The 16,929-nt window shown below is 44.1% G+C and overlaps 1 protein-coding gene and 1 long non-coding RNA gene across 3 annotated transcripts in view; both read left to right on the forward strand.

Moving 5' to 3' along the window:
- Window positions 1-6,484, forward strand: part of SHISA9 (shisa family member 9) — a 288,046-nt gene extending 281,562 nt beyond the window's left edge. For both annotated transcript variants that reach the window (XM_072835841.1, XM_072835842.1), the window contains one exon: window positions 2,633-6,484. In XM_072835841.1, the coding sequence (XP_072691942.1) occupies window positions 2,633-3,012 (380 nt within the window). In that variant the 3' untranslated portion in view covers window positions 3,013-6,484. The remainder of the gene's footprint in view (window positions 1-2,632) is intronic.
- Window positions 6,485-7,872: 1,388 nt separating this feature from the next.
- LOC140638463 (uncharacterized) lies at window positions 7,873-11,810 on the forward strand. The gene is made up of 3 exons (XR_012035489.1): window positions 7,873-9,024; window positions 10,859-10,948; window positions 11,230-11,810. It is a non-coding gene; the product is annotated as an uncharacterized lncRNA (long non-coding RNA).
- Window positions 11,811-16,929: the final 5,119 nt, after the last annotated feature.

The raw sequence follows: 16,929 nt of genomic DNA on the forward strand, positions 1-16,929 counted from the left end.
GAAATACCAATGAATCTGTCCTGGAGGTAACTGGATTCATGTCCTCCCCCACTACCCCAAGTCCAAAGGGGAATATCAGAGCGTCCTTCTGTTGAGACTTTGTGGCATTGGAAACCTAGAACTTTCTTCTGGAAAGCAGAAAGATGGGGATCTTACATTGACTTGAATTTAACTCATACCCCTTTAATCAATGCATGGTATTTTCAGAATGTGTGCTCTTCGCATCTTTAGTAGCAGATTCCTTTTGACATTCTATATCTTCAGAAGCTCTAAGATTTATGGCAAAGGGGACTTTCTCTTGAAAGATCACAGTAGCCAGGACAATATACATTAACAGGGACAGAAACCCAACTTAAATGGTATGAAGCCTGGAAGGTTAATGTGTGGCTTACTGGAGTGTTGTATTGAGGAGTCTGAGCAGAGGCTGCACTTGTTTGGACAGAGCACTATGATCAATGAGTGACGTCTGCCATGGACACTGAGCGGGCAAGTGGGCCATATTTTTGTGCCCTTGGTCCTAAAACTGAAGCTTTCCCTCTATGGCCTTTGAAAAGCACCAAATAATGTCTACTGGACTTAGGTTCTACCCTGGCTCAGCCACTAGCTGGGGGTAACTTTTGTTAATCATTTCATATTCCTGAGCTTGACAATTTCCGAATCAATCAAGCAGGAGTAAAAATCCCCATCCTTCCTACTTCCTAGGGTTGTTGAAAGGATCAAATGGAAAAGAAACATGGAAAAATGATGGCATCCATGAATGTACATATACACAAATTCACCTATGTAACAATGTGGGATATTGGAAGGCTGTGGGATGATGGAAGCATAGATGGGAAAACAGCAAATATTTCTCATCTCCAAAGAGATGTAAATTTAAAGTTTACTGCTAAGAAATAAATTTTATTTTATTTATCTTATTTTAAATAATCTCTTCACCCAATGTAGGGCTCAAATTCATGACCCCAAGATCAAGAGTCACATGCTCTACTAACTGAGCCAGTCAGATGTCCCACTAAGAAATAAATTTTAAAAGTGTAGAGGATCTTATAATAAAAGAAGTATAAGAAAATAAAAGATCTCATAAACTTATCAAATAAATACACAGGGAAAGAAAGATGAGGGAAGGAAGGAAGAAAGGGGGAGGGAGGGAGAGAGAGAAGAGGAAGGAAGAGGAAAGGAAGGAGGGAGCCAGGATCATAATGAAAGAAAACAAGGAAGAAAAAGAGAAAGAAATCACGGTGCTGGAGATGGTGTGGTGAAATGGCACAGAGATTGGTGTGACTCTTTTGGAGGAGTTGGCAATATGTATCAAGAACCTTGATAATGTTTACATCCTTTTGTCAAGTAATTAACTTCAGGTCATTCATTTCCGGGCTGGCTAATAAAGATTTTAGGCTCTATGGGCCTCGCAGTCTCAGGCATGTGTACTCAGATCCACCACTGCAGAGCAAAAGCAGCCACAGACAGTAGGTAAGCAAGTGGGTATGGCCCTGTTCTAGTAAGACTTTATTTACAAAAATAGGCAGCATCCGGATTTGATCCAGGGGCTATAATTTGCAGTCGTCTGATGTAGATGAAGAAACTACTTTTACAATGATCCTAAATACAAAAAGAGCTTGAGTCTTGAAGATTCTCATTTCAGCTTTATTTATGTCAGCAACATATTGGCAAACAACTCTTCATCAATGGGAGGAGTGATTAATTTTAATAGTTCCACCCAATGAAATATTATGTAGGCATTAAAATGTTGTTTATTAGTGATTTATAACAGCATGGAGAAATGCATGATAGAATGTTATTTGGAAATTAAACAGTGATTTATAATGATAATTACAATGGCAGGGGCTAATACCTGAATACTTTGCATGCATGATATCATTTAACCCTTTAAACAACTGCATGAAATATAATATATGTATATATATATATATATATATAGTAACTACTCTCCTAATGTAGAAACTAATGGTAATAAAAACTACGAAGTTTCTTACCTTTTCATTAAGTAGCCAAAGTTACACCTCTAGCAGGTGGAAGAGTTGGGGTTTGAACACAGGTCTACTTAACTGCTTAAAGCAACCAAACACACTAATAGAAATCCCAAATTGAACCCCATTTATGGAGAGAAAATATAGCCACACATTGATATCGGCGATCTTGAATGGTGGGTGACAGATATGAATATTCCTCAAGATGTTAAAATGAGAATGCATGATTTTAATGATGAAGAAACAACCCTGGAACTTTGTAAGAACACCAAGGAGGTACAGTGCTCGGTGCACTATGGTGGAGAAGTGTTTATTGGAGGTGGGGGCGGGGAGGGTGTGGATTTAGAGTGTCCACTGGGGATGCCCTAACCTTCTTGGTCTTTTTTTTTTTTTTTTTTAACCTTCTTGGTCTTGCTCTTGCTTGTGAAAAGAACTCAACCCTCTTTCCTTCTGTTCTCCTTCCTTCTGTCTGTTCCAGATGGAGTTTCTAGTGTGTGTCTCGTTTGGACTGTTGGCCCATTTAACGCTGTGGTCAGGTTGACTTGCCAATCCCTAACTCTCTCTCTCTCTCTCTCTCTCTCTCCCCACACACCCCCTCTCCCTCTCTGTGCCCTGTCCTCCCCATCTCCGTCCACCTTGGACAGCCGACAAGGTAAATGATGACTTCTCCTCCAAGCGACGGCACCTGGCCGAGCTGGCCGCCAAGGGGAACCTACCTCTGCACCCAGTGAGAGTGGATGACGAGCCGCGGGCCTTCAGCCCTGAGCATGGCCCTGCCAAGCAGAATGGACAGAAGTCCCGCACCAACAAGATGCCCCCACATCCCCTGGCCTACAACTCCACCGCCAACTTCAAGGGCTGGGACCCCAACGAGCATTCCCTCCGGCGGCAGGCTTATGGTAACAAGGGCAAGCTTGGCACAGCCGAGTCGGGCTCCAGCGACCCCTTGGGGACTCGCACCCAGCACTACCCACCCCCACAGCCATACTTCATCACTAACAGCAAAACAGAAGTGACTGTCTGAGCTTTCACTACAGGGAGCATCCTGGAGACCATACTCAACTGAGAGAGGCAAAAAAATACCCCTGGCCCACACCCTCCCTGTCCCCCCCACCCCCGACATGCTCCCCCCCACTCCCTGACTCCCCGTTCCAACCGACGATAAACCTACTGGTGACGCAGAATCACGCTTTTCTTGGGTCATGCCGAACACATGTCAGCGGGCAGCTGAGCAAGACGGAAGCAGGGACGTTCAGCAATACAGCAAAGGAGAAACTGAGGCACGGCTCTTTCGACTTCAGGCCCCAGGTGGCCAACTCACACGCCCACACCGTGGGGCTAATTTTTCTTTTCCTCCTGACTTACAACTGAACTCCATGATGAAAAATTAAAAGTAGCACAACTTAGAGAAATTGTCCATTTGAGCACATACACCATTTACCATGCGCTGTTTCCGGTGAAAGAGCCAGGTTGGGGTGGGGGGAGCATGAGGGTGGACACAAGAGAAGAGCGTACTTGAGAAGAGGAGTTCTCTGGGAAGAATGCTGTGTGCATAAGTGTCTTCTAATCTCAAGAAATAGTGACATGGACACACAATTTTACCAAGCGTGAGACAGTAACTGGACCCTTACCATTCTATTTGTAGTACTTTTCATATCGTCAATGTTGGAAGCAAACACACACACACACACACACACACACACACACACACACTCAAACTCACAAAAAGTCAATAGACCCTGAACCCACTGGCAGTGATGAGAAAGAAAGAGCATTTTAGAGAAGTCCTGTAAAGACCATGACCATGTACATGGCAAGGATAGTAGGCTTCTGCAGCGGGCAGAGGGTCCAGAGAGTATTAAATAACTTTAAAGAACAAGAAGAAGAAGAAGAGAAACAAAGACAAGCCCACTACAAAACAGACAAAAACAGCAAATTCATTTTTGCCCAGAATCCTTGGGACTTAGGAAACAATGACATCAGAACAAAAACATACTCCACAGCTGGAAAGTCGACAAGAGGTGAGAAGGGGACACCCCGCATTTCCCGCCTTGCCTCCAAGACAAGAAACAGACGCAGAAACCAGTCCTCTCTTACCCATCTCTCCCCGACCCCCCTCAGCCCGTTGCCGCCGCCGCTGCCAAATTTCAACTGCTTTGGACTGAAAATGTCATAAGCGTGGGTGGTGCCTTCAATGTGTTACTGTTTAATGACAGTCTTGTTTCCCAAGTGCAACCTGTGTTCTCTGAGCCCCCCACCCCCCGCCCCGCGTCCTGTTTCCTGCAGTAATAGAAGATGTTCCTCTCCTCCTTTGTCAGTGAGCCCAGCCATCCCACACCCCGAGGGGGCTGCTACGATGTCGGGGGTACCTAAAGATGAAGACCTCCCCGCCCCCCACCCTCCCACCCCCAGTCCTAGCGTTATCTGCCCCCCCTGCCCCCGCCAAACCTCCCAAGCATTTTGGGATCTTGTAATTTCCATGGCCCTCCCAGCCACCTACCTCCCCAGATACATCCATCCAAGAATTCATCTCCCAACCAGAATCCCCCCTGAGGTGGTTGTTCAGATCGGTCCTCCCAGCCGATGGCCCTTGGGCATCCCGACCAAGGTGGCTTCCCGGCGGCGTGCTGCCTCACCTTCTCTCTCCTCTGACATCACAGAAGCAAGGGAAATCCGGGGTTGGGTTCTTCTTTTCATTCCATCTGGGGGGCACATTGACAATGCATGTTATCTCCTTGGGCCGTAGTCTCCCATCCGAAACACGGGGAAAGCCTTTCAATCTTTCTGAATGGCAAAACCTCTGCCCATTTTTTAAAAATGTAATCGTGCACAGGTGCCACTCTGGAAGATCCTCACTGAGAAGGTGGCTCTGCGCTGGACAAAGCAGAGCTGGTGGTGGGGGTGGGGGTGGGGGCGGATACAATGCCCACTTTCTCAGCCTCTTTGCTGGGATCCCAGCGTTCCCCAGAGTGGGGTATAAACACCGCCCTTCGGTCAGGGTTTCCGTGATATTAGCTTTCCGTGTACCTGCTTTTGGCATCCTTGTGTATTGCCACCAAAATATTTAATATCTAATATTTAATATCTAAATTGATTCCCTCTTAATACTTTGAACTCTTAAAAGGAAAACTTCCTTTCCTCATGTCAAACAGAAAGGCAGTATCAATCACCCTAAATAAAAAGTAAGCATAAAAACAAAGACCAAGGCAACAGAGTGGCAATCGTTAAGCTCTAGCTGGATATTGTTGCCTGTGGAAGGATGTTAACCCAGAGCCAGGCCTTTGCTGGCTCATCGCACGCTCTCTCTGTCTCTCTCTCTCTGTCTCTCTTCCCTTCCATCTTTCCTCCCTCTCCCTTTTTTCTTTATTAAGAAGATTAGCAGATTTGTTAAAGAGCTGTTAAAGATATACCAGCACCCAGTGGAGACTTTGCACTCCAAGGGACTCCATCGGACGGATAGAATGGAAAGGAACCCATTCCCTCTGTGACTCGGTGTTAACCAGTGCTAGATCCACGTGCTACTACAAATCGTTTTGCATTTGCCAGTGATGCACAGCGCATATTTCAGGAAATACGGGGTCTGCTTATCTGTGAGGTTCCCTACAGCTCCAAAGTCCTGTGAGTCTAGTTTCCCCTTTGGCTCATCCTGCCTCTTGTACTGGACTCACTTCATCTGACCTTTATCCCAACGCTGATTAAGGACCTTTCTTGGTCTCTGAATCAACAGAATTCTTTCCCACCCCACCCTCCTCCGTGTTCCTTCTCTTCTGGGTAAACTTCATCCAGTGAGTTTTGTTGTTAGTTGGGGGGTGTTGGCAGGAAGGTTGCAGCACGCTCAGGAAGATGTGACAGGATGACGGCAGAGGACATTACTTCTCTGTCTCATGACCTTCCAGTTGGCTTGGTGAACTGGGACCAAGGGGGTGGGGGCTGGACAAGGAGGTTTATTCTTAGGCCTCCTCCCAGGAGGGTGGATGGGGATGGAACTCATGGTACTGATGGATCTGTGGCTGCCGTGTATCAACATGAATCCTGTAGCTATGGTGGGGAGCTTAGAAGAGAGAAACCGGAACAAAGCAGAGAGGCTGTCCCTGTCCCATCCCGTGCCCTGGCACTAGCCTCTACTTTTTGCCTTTAGCTATCCCCGACTTCCAACCCAATGGGACCAGAGTCTGACTTCCTTTCGCCCTCCCAGAGCATCTCAGCCTCCATCCCGCCTTGGGCTCTGCCTGGTACCCCCATCTAACTCCCCCCTCCCCAGTTTTCCGTGTAAATGGAGCATATTTTATGTGCGAATATTTTAGTAACCGTATGTTCTGCAAGTAAACCTGTGTTAATACTTGTCAACAACTGCAGAGTTTATGATACCAATAATACTTCCTACAATGAAGAAAAAAAAAGACATTTGTTTGTTTTCTAAAAATGTTTATTTGTAAACATGTATTCACTATATTAATATGAATTTCTTACCTGGCAATAAAACTGATTATATGTGATGCTGTTGGGGTTGCCGTGTATCTTTTGTCCAAAGTTCAAAACCAAACAAAATACAGCAAAAACAAACAAACAAGAAGCCAAAAATGAAATCAATGAATCACCCCAGTGGTATTTAGTACAAGTTTATTGTGCACACACCAAAAAGACAGTTTGCCAACCGGGAGCATTTAAACCAAAACGTGGAATGAGGCTCAGAGGTATATCGTTGTAAAGCAGCTTAGATCATGTGCAATCAGTGACTACTGATTCCCCACAGTGATGGGTTTCAATATTAGAATTTTCTTAAATGAGAGGGAACTGGTTAGTGGTGACCTCATATCAATTTTGGGGAATAAGTTTGGCTTAGGATTTTCAGAAGTGTCAGCATGAAGTGACCCAGGTCAAGTGAGCCTTGCTTGTCTTGCAAAATAAGCTAAATTAAGCTTTGTGTGAAGGACTGAACTGGTTCTGTTCAGGGAATTCCCAAGGCCCGTCCCTGTTGGTGTTTGATTTTAACACTTCCTAGGGTCCCACATGCTAATCTAAGCTTCCACCAGAGACCACCAGTATTAGCACAGAAAACTAAATCTTTAATACATACAGGATTCATGGGAAATTGTTACAGGTAAAGGACATTTTTATTCCATAGCAACTTATACAAATTTTCCAGGAGAACAGTTTTTGTTTGTTTGTTTGTTTGTTTGTTTGTTTGAAGCCTTTTTGGTAGGAGTCTGTGTCTCTTAGGTTCACTTCCTGCCTTTAAAAAATAATACCATTGTTGGGGGTCCCTGGGTGGCGCAGCGGTTTGGCGCCTGCCTTTGGCCCAGGGCACGATCCTGGAGACCCGGGATCGAATCCCACGTCGGGCTCCCAGTGCATGGAGCCTGCTTCTCCCTCTGCCTCTGTCTCTGCCTCTCTCTCTCTCTCTCTCTGTGTGACTATCATGAATAAATAAAAAAAAAATTTAAAAAATAATACCATTGCTAGATCCCCTCATCATAACTAAATTTATCTGCACTGGTCAAGAATGTTGCTGAGATTTGCACTTTTGTTTTTATCAGTGACTACAATCATAAAAAACACAGAAGATTGGATTCTTCCCCTATTTGTTAGATTTTTATTTCCTGCCTGGCTTCTGTTCACATTATTTCAGTTTGAAATTTTCAGGTAGAAACCTGCCTTAATATGGTCTCATTGGAAAGGGGCTCTGAGAAAAGTTGATCTGAGAAGCAAAGAGGGCACCAGTGTTGGGGGGGGGCGGGGGAGGAAGGGGAGACAGGAAAAGGAAAATAGGCCATAAAGGATACCTTCTCATGCCAGTTATCACTATGAGTGACTGGAATTTAAGGCTGTAGGAGTGGGCGGGGGAGGGGTGGGGGGTAGAACACACAAAATCATCCCACCCAAATGTAAGTGGAGCTCAGCTTTTCACACATCAACTCCCAGGCTCTCATGTGTGAGGGCAGAGGGATTTCTGAGGCATGGAGAAAGCCCTAGGTGCAGAGATGGCCTACTGGTAATTGGAAGTCAGCCCCTGGGGCAAGACACAAGGGAAGAGGCAGGAGTTCGCAGGGGCTGCTCAAAGCTAGCCTCTCTGAGGTCTTCTGGAGTGAATTTCTTCTCTCTGGCCACTTCAGGAGTTGTCTATGTCAAGCAGAGAGAATACTGGACCACAGTCTGCAATCTGAGTCAGGGTCCTTGCTTTGGGATGTGGAGATCCTTCGTCAGAGGGTCGTTTGGTGTCTCCCAGAGTAGATCTCATGGGCTCTCCGTCTCTTTCTCTCTGGGGCATAGCTGTGGTTATCAGAAGAGTCTGGATAGCAGAGAATGTTCCTCCAGTATGTAACTCTTCAGAGGGGGAGTCACTGACAGTGTACATCACAGCCCCATGGAAGCAGGGTAGGACAGAGAATCATGCCTCTGTAGGGAACAATGACGGATTTTCCCATTAGTGAAGCTGTTTGGTCACAACTCAAAAAACAACAATATACAGCAAAGTATATTTGTAGAACTCTGAAGATCTACCAAACACTGTTGGGGACTTTGCATCATTGTCACATTTGATCCTCACAACCGTATAAGGTAGGCACTGTTAGCTTTGGAGGTAAGCGATCTCTCTAAAATTTGAGTAATTTTGCCTGACTCGATTTAGCTATGAAGCAGTGGAACTGGAATTTGAATTCCAGAACTCATCCTTTGACTACTATAGAGCAGTTCTCACTTGGGTGAGCAAGTGGGTCAGTGGAGAATACAGACTCGGATTCTCAAGCCCCTCCAACCAAGTTGAAGTAGGTCTGAAGGGAGGGGGGCGGTGGGCAGGATTCAGTGTTGGTAACAGATGCCCTATCATCACAATCCAGTGACCTCCGGACCTGAAAAGTGTTGCACCATATTACATTTGCTGGTCATCTGACATCTGTGGGCCCAGGATGGAAAAGGAAATGGGATGGAGATGTGTGCCACCAGAGAGAAGGACCTTCACCCTTTGGCTTCATGTCCAATGTTGGAAGACTGCGTCCTATACAGGACAGAAGACTGACTCCAGAAGAACAGTTTGCTGGTATTGATTCTCACACTAATTTGCAGTGTGTCCTGGGGTCTGACACTAGTGCTCTTTGAGGCTCTCTTCATCCCAAAAAGGAGATTGGGATAGAAAAATCTCCACTCCTACTCTCTCACTTGATTAGGTGTCTCTGCTACTCAAACCATAGTGTTTGGTATAGTCAACAGGATTGAGTCCCTTATCACTTCCCTAAATTTGCTCCTGGATGAACAGGACTTTGCTGAATATAATAATATTATTGTAGCGCCCTCTATGCCTTGAGCACTTGCTAGTTACCTGGCTTTACATTTAGGGTTTTCCATTGCTTTAACAGCTATGGACTTACTATGATGGTTCTTACTTTTTTTTGTGTGTGTGTGCCATGGATTCCTTTGGAAGTCTGGGAAACCTGTGGATCCTTTCTCAGAATAATGATTTTAAATGCATAAAATAAAACACATAGAATTACAAAAGCTACCCATGATCTTGAAATGCAGTTGTGAAAATATTTTAAAGACCTACATTTGTGATATAGTAATATATGTGATTTTTAACTATTGCATTAAATAACAAGATTGAGTGACAGATAGTCAATGTAGTGATGAGTACAAACAATTCTTTGAGCTACCTGTTACAAGTACACATTGATGTGACAATACCCATGATTCTATTGGTTACATAGTCCTAGGTCAGTGCTAATATCATGATGGATTTCTGCCTATGACATACAACATGTCAGTTAGAGGCTAGTGAAAATAAAGATGTTATTATTTTACCATCCAAGTTCCCAAACCCACTGAATTCTATCCACGGATCCCCTTGAGGGTCTGTGGGTCTAGGTAAACCATCCATGGACTAGAAAGACTCAGAGCTACTTTCTTTTTTCTCTCCATGCTCTGATTTTCTCATCCTTAAAGTAGGGATAATAGTAATATTATTACTTCTATCTCTATCATTGGCTGTTGTGAGAAATAAAATAATAGATTAAAAGACATTAATGAGCTCCTAGTAAACACTCAGGAGTTCGCTTTTGTTATCATAATTATTATTTCAGTGCATCCTATGACAATCCTATGAAATAGTATTTTTATTATCCTCCACTCTCAGAAGAAGAAACTGAGGCTGGGCTTGAGAGATTATGCTTGCACAAAGCAAAACTGCAAGTCAGTGATAGAACTGATTGAGCCCCAGATCTTTCTGATTCATCCTCCGGCTATTGACCACATACCTTGTTGTATACATATTCTTTGTAGCAAATATGTTAAATATCCTTACAGCTCCCGGGAATGGAGTCAGTCACACACTGGGGTAGTGGCAGTGATAACCCCAGTTCTTCTTCCCTCCCTGAAGAGAAAGGCAGATGTCCGAGGTTCAGGACTAGTCTGGGAGCTTTTTTTTTTTAAGATTTTATTTTTTAAGTAATCTCTTTACCCAGTATGGGGCTCAAAACCACAACCCTGAGATCAAGAATCACATGCTCTGCCAACTGAGCCAGCCAGGCACCCTGTCTGGGGACTATTTTTAAAGGCCTGTTGGAGATGGTTAATAATATCTTCCCGTTCAAGGTAAGCTCTCCCCTTAGAAGATTCCAACTACAAGGACTTCCCTGTCCTAGAAATTGTCAGATTCTTTTTTTTTTTTTTAAATCAGTCCTGTTAGAAATATATTCATCACCTAAAACTAGATAAGCCTTCCCCATAAATTCAGGCCGTCTCAGCTTTGAAAGATAATAATCATTGTAATGGTAATAATAACAATAAGTCTTTCTGTTACCAATTATTGAGCTTTTATTATGGGCCAGGCACTGGGTCAAGTACTGTCCATGCATTGCCTCATTTTCTCCTCTCAACAGTACTCTGAGGAAGAGGCATCATTCCCATTTTTGAGATGGAATAATGGAGACTTGGAGAGGTGAAATGAGTCTTCCAAGATCATACATCTAGTGAGTGGCAGGGTTGGGAATTCAAACCCACATCTGTATGATTCCAAAGCCAACCCTATCACCATGATCCATTTCATCCTCACATGACCTATGCCTGTACTTGCTTCTGTTGGGGTAAATAACTGGGAACTGTAATGTGTACTGCATCTGTTCAAAGGCCAGGGAGAAGTATACCCCTCTGGGTTAGATAGTGCCCACTACTACCAGCTGTCACTGACCTGGAGGCACTGAACCGGCCTGATGCCACCTCTATTGATGTTTCTGTCCTTCATGTTTTTCAGATTTGTCCCCCGTACTCCATATGTCACCAGCGAAACAGCCTTGGCCTTCGGAATGCATTAGTGTTTGGGCAGTGGGAAAGAAACAAGACCAGAGGAGCCTTCTGGGACAAGTAGACAGGAAATCAGGAATTTTAACTCCGTGTCCCTTAATTTTGTATGACTTTGGGAAAGTCATTTTTCCTCCCTAAGTGGCTATGCCATCTTTTGGATAAGAGTAGGACCCCTGGAGTCGGATGATCCATGTCTGCTTTCACATGGGCATAATAATAGCACCTATCATAGAATTGGTACAAGGATAAAAGAATACAATCTTCATAAAGCTCTGAGCACAGTTCTCAGATAGTAATTTCAATATTTTAAAACTTCATTTAGGATCATCACCTACCCCAGGGCCCCACAGAAGGGATTAGAAGAAACATCAAGTTCATCAAGCTTCTTCACCTTGGGTTTGGGTGAGACAATTCTGAACCTGGTGTGATGCCTTTTCTTCCAATTCCCTGGCTATTGGTGAGGTCATGAACATGTTAGGGACCTGATTTTACTACAGATCCTTTTAGAGTTTTGATGAATTTTTGAAAATTAGAAAGAGAATAAATTCTTGTTCAATGACTGTGGTTTGTTTGATAGAGGGAATTTTTCAGATCTAGAGGTCTAGAGGGGATAAAAATCGTAATTAAGAAGATCGGTGGTAGTAAAAAAGGTTGGCTTTAGGTGGTTTATTAGTTATCTATTGTTGCGCAATGACATAATCACTCCAAAACTTGGTAGCTTAAAACAACACACGTTTATGATTTGTTATCATGTATTGTTATTTATTATAAGAGGTCAGGAATCTGAACATGGCTTAACTGGGTTGTGTGCTAGGGGGTCTCTCGGGAACCTACAGTCAGGGTGTAAGCCAGGGTTGGAGTATCATCTATAGGGTCAAGTGGCATAGATTTGTTTGTAAACTCACTCATGTAATTGTTGGCAGTATTTAGTTTTTCTAGGATTGTTGGGCTGACTTCGGGTGTTGGTCCCTACCTGGTTCTTGGCCTTAGGCCATCTTCAGTTTCTTTCCATGAGGGCCTCTCTAATATGTCAGTTCGCTCCATAAAAGACAGCAAAAGAGAGCATTTTCTAACAATATAGAAGTCACAATCTCTTGTCACCTAATGATAGAAGTGACAACCTCTCAACATCACCATATTCTGTTGGTTAAAGGCAAGTTGCTCAAGGAGAAAGGATTGCATAAGGCTGTAAGGACCAGAAGATGGGTATCATTTGGGGGCCATCATAGAGGCTGCCTGACACTGGTGGCACCTACGCTCCCTCCAGGGCAAAAGCCTGAGCAGCTATTATGTCTTTTGTGAGTAATGAGTATTTGAGCACAGTTATGATGTCTCTATCATGTTCAGAGAGATGATTAACTAACCTGGGATCAATTCTTAGCTCTATCACCTTCTGTGCCTCAGCTTCTCCACCTTCAGTAACAGAAGTGATGATGGCACCCACTCCTCAGGTTTATGTGAGGCCTTTACTATGGGATGTCTGAGTGGCCAAGCAGATGACTGCCCAACAAAGATGTAACATAGAGTTATGGCAAGCCGGACAAGAACTATGCTTTGCAGCCCTTCTCCTTTTGCACTTGGATGGGGGTCATCTGACTGAGCTTTGGACAATAAGGCTGGTCCATAAAACCTCTGGCACTATCCTCCCAACTGCCTCCCCTACCTGCTGGATAGATGCCAATGCCCAGCACACCCTTGGAAAATACATATTGAAGATGATAGAGCTTGACCAGCCCCAGTCTCTGAATGATTGTGTGGTGCAGTGACTTCCCTGCCACCAATCCCATCGCTAATTAAACTTTATATGAGTGAGAACTAATCTTAACATTGTGTTAAGCCCTGAGATTTCAGGGTTTATCTTTTAGGGTAGCTAGAGTTTCCTTAACACATACAACAGATGAGACATCCTGAACAGTATCTGCCACATTAAAAACACTTAATAAATGTCATCTTTACCATCATCATCATCATCACCATCTTAACTCACCTACTCTGTACTAAGACATTTACATCTCCAATATTTTTTTAAAGATTTATATATTCATGAGAGACACAGAGAGAGGCAGAGACACAGGCAGAGGGAGAATCAGGCTCCATGCAGGGACCCTGGGTCTCAGGACCCTGGGATCACGCCCTGGGCAGAAGACAAATGCTCAACCATTGAGCCACCCAGGTGTCCCTACATCTCCAATATTTAATCCACCCAATAACTCTGAAAGGGCTAGTAACTCTATTTAATAGGTTAAGATCTTGAGAAGTTAAACAATTTACTTAAGATCACAGAGCAAGGGCTGGAGTGGTCATTAAAACATGGTTTAGGTGATCTGGTTCCACCATTTCTAGTATCCCACTCAGCACTCTCGAAGTTGCTGGTACAATCTGGATCCAGCAACGGAGTTAAAACCTTTGTAGGAGAAGAATGTCTACATTGTCAACTTGGCATCTCACTATTTTCTTGTCAGATTCCAAAACCCAACTCGTGCTGTGTTGTACAGTTCAAAGAAAGCATTTCACATCAAGAAATGTCATGGTTGCTAGAAATAATTTTGTCACATCCTCTTGAATTTTTCCTTTTTGCAAGTTCAGAGGGTTCACTTAGATTCAAATCTTATAATGCCTCCTTTTAAAACATTATAAAAGGGCACCTCGTTTTTCAGAATCTCCACATCCAAATAGAACACTTCATTGTCTTCGTCTTAAAAGGTACAAAATGAGGAGATCCTAAAGAGGCAATTTATGATGTGCAAGTGCCTTATTTTCTAGTAATTGGAAGCTGGTTTTGATGCTGTAATTTTGTTTTTGTGTTTTGCTGCCCACTTATCAAAGGCAGTTGAGCTGAATGTACAGGATTTTTACAAGCTGGCTGCCAGCCCTGTCCCTGTCTTCGGGTCCCAAATGTTAACTCTGCATAGGTCTTAAAGCCTTTATCCTGGGTCTCATTATTTGCTGTGGGAATCTGCCTCATGGCAGTATTCAGTACTTTCTCAAGCAGAGTCCACAAAATTTTGAAGAAAATTTAGGGACACTTCTAAGTGTTTTATTCCTCTCAAGCACCTCATTTAGTTATTCAGTCAACAAATACAGAGTACTTACTATGTGCCAGGCATTGTATTGGGCCTTAAGAATACAAGGATCTCTCTGCCACCATCCCTCCCTCCCTCTCCACCAAAAAACAAATGAAAATGGAAGATGGACAAATGGATACAGGTACCATGAAGAGAGACAGCATGGATAAGGAAAGCCTTGATGACAGATAGACTTGGGTTCAAATCCCCCCCTAGCACTTCTAGCTAGGCGACCTTGGGGAGATTACTGAGTTGTTTCAGAGCCTGAGTTTTCTCATCTCTAGAATGGACACAATCATACCTATCTTGCAATGTTGCCTGAGCATTTGAGGTAAGGTGTGTGAAACATTTAATCATTGTGGATACTCAATAAATGGGAACTGCTATTAAAATGAAATATTTGCTTAATACTGATTTCTACTCATCAGAAACCAGGCTAATGGGGCAGTTCGGTATTTCTCTTTTGTTTATATTGGGATCCCTAGATACAGATCCCCAGACAAGGATTCATGGACAAGGAGGAAAGGGATCCCAGGAGGAACTGGTAAGACAATGGTGGGAGTTAGACAGAAGAGGAAAAAGCCACATAAGGATACAGTTTCAGGCAATGTCCCATGGAGGGTAGCTCTGGTGTATAACACTTCTCAGAATTTGCACCTATTCCAAGCAAAGAAGCTGGGATTTCATTCTTACATACTCACCAATCAATAGCAAAAAGGATGGGAACCCCCAAGAGCTCTGGATCACTACATGTGAAGGGAAAGCAGTGCCATAGCCCGAGGGAAGAGCTCCAAGGTTTCAGGTGCTGGCAGCTACAATCAAAGGCACACAGAGTCTGAAAGATTAGTTCATGGAAATGAGAAAAAGGATATGAGGGTATCTGGGTGAAGCACCAGCTATGTTGGTTATACCTCCCTTTTCTGACTTCAGGGGGACGTTAGTCCTGGCCCAACTAGCCCCAAGAAGTAAGATGCCCATGGTTCATAAGCATGGGCAGTTTGGAGAATTTCCGAATCCAAATAGGGCTAATGGGGGGCTTTGGGATCACCATGGCTTAAGATGAAGTCTTAGCCTACCTTTTTTTTTTTTTTTTAAATTTATGATAGTCACACACAGAGAGAGAGAGAGAGAGAGAGGCAGAGACACAGGCAGAGGGAGAAGCAGGCTCCATGCACCGGGAGCCCGACGTGGGATTCGATCCCGGGTCTCCAGGATCGCGCCCTGGGCCAAAGGCAGGCGCCAAACCGCTGCGCCACCCAGGGATCCCCTTAGCCTACCTTTTTATTGCCTGTGGCACTTTGGGCAACTGATTTAGCCTCTGTGACTTATATCCTCTCACTCATAGAAGAGGAATGACAATATACTTTTTGTAGGTTTGTTCTACAAGGCTGTCTTTCTGTTCACGGATTGATCTGACATATATATACTGAACATCTGCTATATGTCAAGCTCAGGGCTTGGGTACACTGAAATGAATCAGACACAGGTCCTGCAATCCAAGACCTTGGCAGCTAGTGGAGGAGGCAGACATATAAATTATAGACTCCTTGTCCTTCCTTATACATGATCTGTCTCCCTTCCTCTGTCTTCCTTTCTATCTCTGTCTTGTTTCTGACGCCATGCCTTCTCCACTCCCTCATCCTGCCCCACGTCCTCCCTCCTTCACTTCCTCTCTGCATTCCTGTCTTGCGTCCTCTTACCCTCCCCACAAACCTAGTTTTCATATCCACTAGACACTCTACAGCCTTCTACCCTATCAAGTTCCTGCCTCCTGCCGTTCTTTTCCAAGGGCCTTTCTGAAGGGTACAGAGTGGATGAAGTTCTGGGGAATCCAATTCAATCCAGGCCCTCTGGTTTGGCAGAAGGTGACATGGAGATAACAGGAAACCACTCAGAGCTTTAATTAAAGGTTGGGGGCTGGAGGAAGAGGTGAACGTGGGTGTACAAGTGCAAGCAGCAGTCCTGAGTCCTCAGGAATAGCAAATAAAATACATGGCTAATTGTTTGGCGGCAAAGTGTGGGTGGTGGTGCAGGAAGGTCTAGAGAGCAGAGGAGATTTCCCTGCTATTTTGCAGATGGGTAGACTCCCAAGTGTACTGGGATGGGCACCAGGGAATTTGTGGCTTGAAATCTAGCTCTGAAACAAGCTGCATGATCTTGAATATTGTTTTCCTCATCCACCGGATATGCGTAGAGACCGTGACTTCTGAGGGTTGTGTGGTCCTCTCAGCCAGGAACCCCGCTTTTAAAAATATCTTGATTTCTCTCCCTGTTGTGTCTCAGTCTTGGAATGACCCCATAGGGGCTCTTATCATATTAACCAACTTTTTTCATTCCAGGATCCTAGCAGATGACTACCTTTGGGCTTGGGAAAGACCTACCTTCAAGGCCCTGGAAGCAGACTGTTGGCTGGAACTCAGTTACCATTGTACTGCGAAGTCAAGGGCAACTGCTCCAAATAGAGAGAGTACTCTGGTAACTTATATAAAATAGTACTCAGACTTAAACATCATGACTCAGTAGCTTTCTGGGCCCTGGAATCAGCATTTTAAGAAACACATCAGAGATTCTGATGTGGTCAGTTG

The sequence above is a fragment of the Canis lupus genome, chromosome 8 (assembly GCF_048164855.1).
Source record: "Canis lupus baileyi chromosome 8, mCanLup2.hap1, whole genome shotgun sequence".
NCBI classification, from domain to species: domain Eukaryota; kingdom Metazoa; phylum Chordata; class Mammalia; order Carnivora; family Canidae; genus Canis; species Canis lupus.